The sequence below is a fragment of the Phyllostomus hastatus genome, unplaced genomic scaffold (assembly GCF_019186645.2).
Source record: "Phyllostomus hastatus isolate PE091 unplaced genomic scaffold, TTU_PhHast_1.1 phas_contig_348, whole genome shotgun sequence".
In the NCBI taxonomy this organism is placed as follows: domain Eukaryota; kingdom Metazoa; phylum Chordata; class Mammalia; order Chiroptera; family Phyllostomidae; genus Phyllostomus; species Phyllostomus hastatus.
Window position 1 is genome coordinate 1828441 of NW_025333860.1, and position 10058 is coordinate 1838498.

Here is a 10058-nt window from a genome sequence, read left to right on the forward strand (position 1 = left end):
GCAGAGGGGGACAAAGGGGGCAAAATTGGGACAACTGTAGTAGCATAATCAATAAAATATATTTAAAAAATTCACCTGGCTGGAGTAGCTCAGTGGATTGAGTGTGGGCCTGCAAACCAAAGTATCACCAGTTTGATTCCCAGTCAGCGCACATGCCTGGGTTGCAGGCCATGTCTCCAGTAGGGGATGCGCTAGAGGCAAACACACATTAGTGTTTCATGTTTCACTCCTCCCTTTCTCCCTCCCTTCCCTTCTCTCTAAAAATAAATAAATAAGATCTTTTTGAAAATTCAAAGACACAAAAATTTAAAATGCAGATGTAAAACTTGGGAACAAATTTAGTTAAAGAGTGAATCTATCTAATATATAAAGGACTCTAAAAATCTAGAAGAAAAAGACCCAAAAGGTGATAGAAGAATAGGCAAAGATCTGCACAGGTCACAGTAAAATATATTTAAAAAATAATGAAAAGAGCCTCAACTTCACCCATATTAAGAGAAATAAAAATAAATATCAAAAAATGGTATTTTTGCTGACAGGTGACCCAAAAATTCAAAAGTTAAACAGCACACTGCATGGACATGGCTGTTTGTGTTTGGGGGTGGTGATTGGTGCTGCAGGATATATCTTTTTTTATACTTTCACTTTCATTCTATCCATGTGTTTATGTTTAAGTTGGGTCTTTTGCAAACCGCACAAAGTTGTCTCTTGCTTTTTAAGAAAATTCAGACTGATGATCTCTGCCTTTTAGCTGGAGTGTATAATCTGTTTGCTTTTAATGCAATCACTGAGAGGGTTGTATTGAAGAATATCACATTGCTATTTGATTTCCACTTGTGTGATTTATTCTTTGTTCCTTTGTCCTTCTCTTCCTGCCTTCTTTTGTTGTATCTCATTTTGTCTTCTTTCCTGGCTTTAGTTATATCTCTCTATATTACTTCAATGGCTCTGGATTACAATATGCCCCCTTCACATACCAGAGTGTACTTTAAGTTCATGCATCCTACTCAAAGAGGAACACTGTAATGATGCATTGGTACGTATCCTCCCCCTGCCACCATTTATACTTAGCCATATTTTATACTTTTATTTCTCTTTTTCCCCTTCTGCTTAGAATGAGGATCACTTTCCTTTGCCTAAAGAATTTATTTTAGTATTTCTTTCAGTGCAGGTATGATGGCAAGAAAGTCTGTTACCTAGCTTTTGTGTCTTTATTTCATTTTGGAACAATACTTTCACTGGACATAGAATTCCAAGTTGAGTTCCAGAAAGAGATTGCCTATTTTCCCTTCTTTGAACTGTTTAAAAGTGTCATTTCACTGTCTTCTGACTTGCATTATTTCTGGAGAAAAACTCATTTTTATTCACATTGTTGCTTCCTCTAAAGTACTGTATTATTTCTTCTGTCTACTTTCAACTTTACCTTTATCTTTGATGCTCATCCACTTGACTATTCTGTGCTTAAAAGTGGCTTTCTGCCTGGCTGGCATAGCTCAGTGGATTGAGCGTGGGCTGCGAAGTGCCAAAGTGTCGCATGTTCAATTCCCAGTCAGAGCACATGCCTGGGTTGCAGGCCACGGCCCCCAGCAACTGCATGTTGATGTTTCTCTCTCTCTCTTTCTCCCTCCCTTCCCTCTCTAAAAATAAAGAAATAAAATCTTAAAAAAAAGTGGCTTTCTTTGTCCTGCCTGATGTTCACTGTGCTGTCTGAAGCTGTGGATGAGAAATGTAGTCTAACGATGGGGCTTTGAAAAAAAGAAACCTGTTGCTGCACTCCTTTCAAGTGAAATATGTTTGTTGTTCAAATGCAGTGTTGTGTGGGATAGGACTGGGAATAAACCCTGTTGGGTTTCACAAGTCTGCAGAGAGCGGTCCTGGCAGAAGTATGGTGGTGGGCAGGAAAGGCAGAACCATCTCAGTACATGCTCCTGGATTAAGTTACCAAGATCTTGCACTCCTTCAGGCCTATTCCCCCCACCCTAGGAGCTGGCTGTGTGGGTCTCTCCCAGTCACACTGAGACGTGACTCTTCTTGTGCATCTGGAGCAAAGAAGTGTGTGGATGTGGTCTTGGTGAGTAGAGGCATTAGTAAGATATTTTTTAAATTTTCATCACAAAGATTTTTAAGCAGGTTTCTTCAAACGTGGGAGATAAGAAAATACTTCCACAGACAAAGGAGAGTTGAAGGAATCAGTATGTCCAAGGTGCTTACCTGCCTCTTCCCAATGGGCCCACAAGCAGACCTGAGCTTGCCAAAGAACATGTTTTGCATATTTGTAGAACAGCTGCCGCAGGAGCACAGAGGCTTTCTCTCCAGGAAGGTGTCTGAACAGAAGCTCATGTTGTGTTCAGGGATGGCAGGAAGTCATTACAGGGTGGGTGTTAGAAAACATGTAAGGCCTCTAGCTGGCCGGGCTGTCGGGGCCTGGGCTCACACCAGACTCTGTCCTACGTTGGTGGTACCTCACTCGGTCACCACACCGTCCTGGGACTTTGTCTCTCCCTTAGGTCTCAGAAAAGGATGAGGACCTCCAGAGTGGTTCTAAAACTTGTTTAAACCATAGAATCATTTCCTGAAAACTTAGATTCATTGCCTCACACCGTGGCATCATTTCCTCATATATGTTGTACCTAAATGAGTATGTGTCTGGGCAACTTTTAAAAATGCTATTTTTGTTTTGCTTTTCACATTTTTCCCTTTTTGCATTTTTCAGCAGGTCCTTAGTAAGGGTTAGATGCAGGGATTTTTTAATTTTTTCAGCTCCAAGTCAGTAGTTGTGTGACAAGACTGCTCTTTCCTAGTAACACACTCAAGGTCACCGAGAGATGCTGTTGCTGCGTGCTTTGTGTGTGAGTGGGTGTGAAAGGATGCTTCGGTGAACAGCTTGGTAACTTCACGTCTAGAAATGAAAGAACTAAAGTCACTTCCCAATTCCATACGCTGCTGTTCTAGAGCCACAAGTGGTAAAATTCAAACAGGGTGTAACCAGCAATAAAGAGAAAACACGAACACTTTACTCCCGTGGGCTTCCCACAGAGATCTAGGCCATGTGGACCCACATGAAGGAGGGAGAGGGAATTGGATTTGAATGAAAGTCAGCACTGACAGTTTCACTTGGGTTCAGGTGATGGAATCTGTATTGGGTTCACTGTATACCCCCAACACGTGGCGCTTAGTTGGTGATCAATCAGCATTTGTTCGTTGGTTGATGGGCAAATTTTGCTTTCCAGTGCTATTGCAGAGAGGAGCCCTTTCTGACTCAAAAGGCTGATATAGCCCACAGTGACCAGCAAGGAGTCTGTGTCTAGAGGCCGGCAGTGACGCAGAGGAACAGGCTGAAAGGGACTAAGGCTCCTGAGCAACCAGGAGGTCAATAGGTACTGATTGCATGGGGGGGACCCTGGGCTGGATGTGAGGGGTTGAGCTAGCTCTGCCCAAGTGAGAGGTGGGGCCAGGTCTTCTGGAGAGACACCCTGCCAGCCCTGCCCTCCATGGCCCTGCATGGTGCCAGCACAGGCGCAGTCCCATGGTAACCCTCTGCCAGGACATAAGCTGGGTGGCAGCTCAGGGATGAGCACCTGCTGGAACCTTGGAATGCTGGGTGTCCTGTGTGGGAGGGATGTGAGGAAGTGTCGAGCTCAGATCAGTGTGGTGTGGAGGGGACAGGAGTTGGTGGACTCAGAGAACTCTCAGTGGTTAGCAGGGTTGAAGAAGAAGGGGCAACCAGGAGCCTGGAGACCAAGCTGGGTCGTCAGCCCAGAGGAGGGCAGAAAAGGGCAAGGAAAGAAATTCAGCCCAGGTGAGAATGAGGAGTTTCTCAGGCTTTGCTTCCCTCCCCTCCAACTCCTCCATAAGCTGCCACTGGGAGAAAATATCTTGCTCAGGAAGCTCAACATCCCCTGCCCACCAACCCTGTCTCTTCCCATCCCCCACTGTGTGGTGGGGCTATGTCATTGAGCTGCAGCCCCAGGCTGTGCTTGCCGGGTGTCCAGCTGCACAGTGGTATTCCCTCCCTCTCTGCCTTGTAACAAAGGGAAGGGGATAAGACCTTCATGCTGAGCCCAGGACCTGAGAGATTCATATTTTCTCCTAATGATGCTCAGCTCTACCCTGGCAGAAGGGCAGGCCCTGGAGGTATGGCCCAGGAAGGAGTTGGGTAACAGCTTTGCAGGGGTTTGGGGAGGTGGTGGGGAAAGGGGGGAAGAGGAGGCAAGAGAACACAGCAGAATTGTGCCATTGATTGGCTTTCTAAGCACAGTGGTGGTTCCTGTGAATGAGGGTTGAAGAATGAAGAAAAAATGGAGCTCTTCCCATTCTGTTGAGAGACATTTATTTATGTGGTTGCTGATACCACCCCTCCTCCCTCCCTGCAGTGTGATTTGGATTAGCTCCAGAGAAGATAATCTGGCTCCTGCAGTTTGAGGCTTTTCATGGTTTCCTTTATCCAAGGCAGGAAACTTGAGAGTCTGGTGAAGATCCGTGGTGCTGTCCCATTGGGGAATCCATAGGAGACAATGCCCTGAATCCCATTGCGACACATGAGAGGGCCCCCGGAGTCCCCCTGTAGACAGAAAGAGGGAAGGACTGAGCCAGCTCTCCTGGTCCTGCCCTTCCAAGCCCTCTCAGAGAAGGCTGCCTGGCATGGCCTCCATGTAGGAGATATAAGGGCACGCAGGCCCCTGGGGGCACCCCAGCCTGGACATCATCACTGCTTCATTCCCCAAGTGGCAGCTCCCTCTGTTCCCCCAGGTTCTGGGTCCCTTCCCTACATACATGTTGTGGGACTGTGGCTCTTGTCTACTGTGTAAGTACACAAAAGCAGGTGGGTGGGGCAGGCACTTAGCCCAGAGGATGAGCTCATTAATCAAGGTGGGGGCCAGCTCCAAGGAGCCACCAGATTTAACTGCTGCACAGGCAGGGAACAGTTTTCTAACCACTGTGCCTCTGTGTGGGCCAGAGTGTTACAAATTCTTCCTTCTGGAGGAGCACCATGTTTAGATTGACACAGGCCTTGGTAGCCTCGCAAAAGCCCTATCTCACACCAGCGCTGGCTGCTCCCCTGTTTTCTTCTCGGAGAGAATGATTACAGCCTAGAGAGTGAAGGAGTCTCACACTGCCTGCCTCTCCTGGTCTCAGTTCTTCCCCAAACATCCCTTTCCCCAGAGCCAAGTGAGGCAGATTCTCAGCATCACCTTAAAGGATGCCTTTTTTTCCGCCGGGTTCCCCACACACAGTTGAGTGGTCCTGTTGTAACGACGGTTAAAGAGTTTCTCACACACTGTGTCCTTCTGCACGGTCAGCTCTACCTCCCGCAGTGTGTCTGATAATCTGCCATCTGGGGCGTCCCTTCCCCAGCCAGCCACAGTGCACTTCTGTCCTGGACACAGCCTGTTTTTGCCCCTGGGCAGGTCGAGGGGCTTCACAGCATCAGTTGGCTTGATGTTTTCCTCCAGCTGATGGGGAAGAGGCAAGAGAGCCCAGGTCAGCCAGTGGTCTCTGGGCTTGGACATTGTTATAGGACACCTGAGTTACTGGGACAGGTCAGGCAGCCAGGATGGGAAGAAAAGAAGGGACAGGTCACAGTGAGGGGAGAACAATGAGAACGCAGAACTGCAAGAGCAGCAGGAGCTTTTCTTACCTGCAGTAACATGATGTCATTGGAGATGTCCTTAGCATTGTAGTCTGGGTGGGGGACTGCTCTTTTCACCCTGATGACCTGCTGGGTCTTCTCGGGCTTCCCGAGGTTGTGGGCCCCCAGGGTGACATTGATTAACCTGTACAGAGAGCAGAGTGGGTGTTCACGTGGAGGCATGGAGTCACCGGAGATAGAGCTCAGGAGCCTGAGAAGGGCAGGTGACAGCTGGGGCAGGGCAGGGCTGCAGCTAGGGGAAATCAAGGCCACAGGAAGGCAGGGTGACTCTGCTTCTCAGGGGCACTTAGGGTAAGGCTTCTGGGAACTTCTTCTTGCCCTCAAGCCATATCATGAAATTGCTTGAGTTTTCCTTTTGACCCCAGTGCATGTGGTGATCGTCCACTGCTGCTTTATTTGTCCAGTGTGGTCCCTGTCTTCTCATCTGTTTCACTGACTCTCACCTGTGATTCTCTGAGCCCAAAGCCTACCCATCCTATTTCTTAGCCTTTCATTGCTGCAATCCTGATCCCAGAGGGCTCCTCTGATGAGCTCTGCTTGGCTTGAGTTACCAGGGGCCTGGGGAGCTGCCCTGGGCTTCAGCCCCTGGGATGAAGGACAGGGGTCTCAGGGGCTGTAGGTTAGCTGTTGCCCCTCACCTTCCATTGCAGTGAGCAGCTGTCAGAACAAAGTTTTTTTTCAGAAGGACCCCGCCACACCTCGTCTTCTGTTCACCTTGAATGCGCAGGGAGGCCATGTAGGGGCGTGAATGGGGCTTTGCCTCATGTCCCCCGATGATCTCCCCTGAAGGAAAAATCTGTTTTGCTCTTGTGCACTCACTGAGTTTATCAGGCAGGTACCTGCTTGATGACTCAGAACTGTTGGGCACTTGGGAGCCTGAGCTGGCTGAGAGCTGAAAGAGTATGGGGAGGGGCCTTAGTTGGAGGTGAACATACCTGTTTTAGTGAGAGTGAAGGCCCAGAGGTTCCTGGAAATTCCTCTCCTGACTTCACTTGGTTTCAAATGAGTGTCTGAGGCCCCTGTGGTGCTGTGATGTTCAGGACAGCGCCACTTTGCCATGGCCAGGACTTAAGTTTGGGAACTAGATGTTACCGAGTGTGTAATAGCACCTGATGTATAGTGAGTGCCCGCTAAGGGTTTGTTGGCTGCCTGCAGGAATGGCCTTCAGTGGGCCTCTGGAGAAAGGTTGGTAAGGCCAGTGCTGTGGGGCTCTGGAGAGCAGAGGGGTTGCCAACCACAGTGGCTCATCCTTTAAAGAGGGGAACTGCTAAAGGCCTGGGAAGAAAAGCAGAGCTGGAGAAAGGGACTTAGGGGCCTTGGGATGGAGCAAAGGCAATGGCAGTCTTCTGTGTTGGGGACAGTGACCCCAGCAACTATGGGGTATGCTGAGCTCTGGGCTTCTCTCCTAAGCAGACCCTAAGGAGAGCACCTGTCTCATCACAGACAAGGAAGCCTCTGCATTTTCCTACCCTTTCCCATGCACTTCTAGGAAAGTTCCACTCTCTAGATGGAAAGGTAGGGCCTGGGGGGGCAAAGGTATTGTGCCCACTGGCTTTTCTGAGAATAGCCTTCTGCCCTGTCATTTCTGCCTGTAGCTTATCTGGCATCATGCTTGGGGGGTCGGAGATGGGAAGGGAGTTGGGCTCCAGAACATTCCTGGTGGACAGATGGATCAGAGATGTGCAGAAGGGACAGGAGTGTGGGACCACTGTGGGCTGGATTGGGCCCATGAGGATAGGGATGGTCACTTACCTGCCTCTGCCTCAGGGAGTAGTGAAAAGGCCAGCAGGTGTAGGAGCAGGAGTGGCCACATCTTCACAGGAAGGCTGTCCAGGTTGGAGCTTCTGGTGTTTTTCTGTGCTGCCTTTTAGGCTCCAGAAGGGGAAGGAGGTGCAGGAGGGCTAGATGACTTGAGTTCCCCTCTGGTTTTGTAGTGCTTCATCCTAGAAGGCTTTCTTTGAAAGCTTCTCCACCCCCATGCCTCCTGCTTGATGATGTTCTCTGGTGGTTCTGTGAGAAGGAGGAAGTGGCCACATCAGGACCCACAGCTGATGAGTCAGAGCAGACACCTCATTCTAGCCCAAGGGTACAAAGTGGGGATGGTAGGATGTGGTATTGACCAGCTGAGGTACTGGAGCCCAGAAACTTGAGCCCCTAGTGACAGAAACATCAGTGCCTGATTTCCATGCTGCTAACTCCATCAGGATAATTTCTTTCACACACATGTGTGTGTATGCCCTTCTCTGTGCTATGGCCAAACACTTTGGAGATGTGCCTTCTTCCTCTAGAGTAGTGATTTTCAACCTTTTTCATCTTATGGCACACATAAACTAATTACTAAAATTCTGTGCCATGCTGAAAAATATATGTTTTGCCCATCTGATGAAAGATAGGTATGCTTTTGATGTATAAAAAATAAAAATTATAGTCATAATTTATTATTCTTGCTCCAAAGAGATTTTTTAAAAAAATCAGGTGCCTATGCTTGTATATCAGGATTTTTGGTACAAAGAATTAACCAATCAGATGCAAACTTGTTATGCAATATGACCAATAAGATGCAATTCTATTATATGACCTACCGTATTTTTAGGACTATTAGACACACCTAGGTCTTAGAGGAGAAAAAATAGGAAAAAAATTTGAAGCAAAAAATGTGGTAAAATATTTAATAACCTGTGACCGCACTCCACCACTCCCTGCCCCCACAGTGAGCCAGGTAAGCTACATTCAAACTATAAGTGCACCCCCATTTCCTCCCAAATTGGGGGGGCAGTGCATCTTACAGTATGAAAAATACAGATATATTTATGGTTCAACACAGGGTAGTCACACTGGTTCGCTATTGTTGTGTTGGCTGTTGTCATTTTTTAATTTAACAATCTGAAGAAGAAGAGGTCAGTGACCATAACTAAATCATCAGGTATCGCATGCTTTACAAATTCTTGAGGCACACCAGCTGAAAATCACTGCTTTAGAGAGCTGACCATCTGCTGGGGGAGATGGAAACATCAGGGAGCAGACTACCGTATGGGAAGGGCCATAGCAAGGGATGAACGAGGGAGTAACAGAGCACGGCCACCATCTATGAAACTGATATACCGACCCGGTCATCATCCTAGCTTTTTTCCTAGGGCATTTTTAACATCTCCCTTTAATTTACAAATGCTCAGAGTGATATGTATATAAATCCTCACCCAAGGACATGCTTACTGATTTTAGAGAGAGGGAAAGGGAAGGAGAGAGAGAAGGAGAGAAACATTGGTGTTGAGAGAGAAACATTGATTGGTTGCCTCTCACACAAATCCCGACTGGGGACCAAACCCTCAGCCCAGCCAGGCATGTGCACTGACTGAGAATCAAACCCAGGACCTTTTGGTTTATGGGACAACACTCCAACCAACTGAGCCACACTGGCCAGGGTTCTTGTCAATATTTTTTAACAAAAGTACTGCACTTGACATGTATTGGCCTAAAGTAATGAAACATTGAGACCCTTGAAGTTGATTCCGCTGATTGACTTAAGCCTAGGTCATTCTTACTTTGGGTTGGGCAGAATCAGTCTCATCCAAACCACATGAACTAAGACTGGAAAAGGCTGTTTCCCCAAAGGAAGTTCTGGTTACTAAATCGTTGATATCATGTGAAGTGGGAAACCATGCTCAGCAACCAGAGCCCAATAATTGTCCTTTTAGTATGCCCTGTTCCCTCTTCAAAGAGACACACTTTTGGTACAGCAGGCTTGGCACCTAATAGGCTCACACGTGCTAAGCAGATTATGCTGATGACCTCACTATACTGTAATGGACATAAAGGACCATTGTTTCTCAACAAGCTATGCCCAGTTCTGTTCAAAGATCAACTAAAGTATCTCTTAGAGGGTGGAATCTGGTAATTTAAATTTCCATCTTTACATTTTCTGTACTTTACAATTTTTCTCTGAGGAATATTATGTATCAAATACATCATTTCAATGTAAACATCCTCCTTGTCATACCATGTACATTCCAAACCTCTTCTGTTTTGAACTCAGCTTGCTTAGTAGTAGACATTTTAAAAACAAAATTATCTTTCTGATTATAGTGGTAATATATGTTCATTTAGAAAATTTGGAAAGTAGGAAAAAATGTTACTCATTTTCCCATCTCCCACAGACAGAGTATTACTATAAGAAGTGTGTTTTAAATACTTGGGATTATATTATATATACAATAAAATTTTCTTTTATCTTCACTTCACCCTATGACATAAGAATTTCTGCTACATTCTTATAAAGCTATTATTCATATCACTGTTGCCTCTGTTCCCTAGTTATTAAAAATTACATGTAATTGATTTTTGAAATTATTGGAAAAATGAGAAAATAATTTAATCATGGAGAAAAAAATTAAAATGACCTGATTTCATA

The 10058-nt window shown here is 46.4% G+C and overlaps 1 protein-coding gene across 1 annotated transcript; it reads right to left on the bottom strand.

The window, feature by feature from the left end:
- Positions 1–4313: 4313 nt before the first annotated feature.
- Positions 4314–7646, bottom strand: LOC123820457 (granzyme B(G,H)-like). Its single transcript, XM_045841171.1, has 5 exons — positions 7403–7646; positions 6289–6433; positions 5639–5774; positions 5193–5453; positions 4314–4561 (listed from the first exon to the last, which is right to left on the bottom strand). The coding sequence occupies exons 1-5, from the start codon at positions 7461–7463 to the stop codon at positions 4385–4387; spliced, it is 780 nt and encodes a 259-aa protein (XP_045697127.1). The 5' UTR covers positions 7464–7646; the 3' UTR covers positions 4314–4384.
- Between the last annotated feature and the right edge of the window lie 2412 nt (positions 7647–10058).

Coding starts and splice junctions, on each gene's coding strand:
- LOC123820457 (XM_045841171.1), bottom strand. CDS start 7,463: ATGTGGCCACTCCTGCTCCTACACCTGCTGGCCTTTTCACTACTCCCT. Junction 6,434..7,402: donor ACTCCCTGAGGCAGAGGCAG/GTAAGTGACCAT, acceptor TTTTTCCTTCAG/GGGAGATCATCGGGGGACAT. Junction 4,562..5,192: donor AAAAAAAGGCATCCTTTAAG/GTGATGCTGAGA, acceptor TTCTGTCTACAG/GGGGACTCCGGGGGCCCTCT.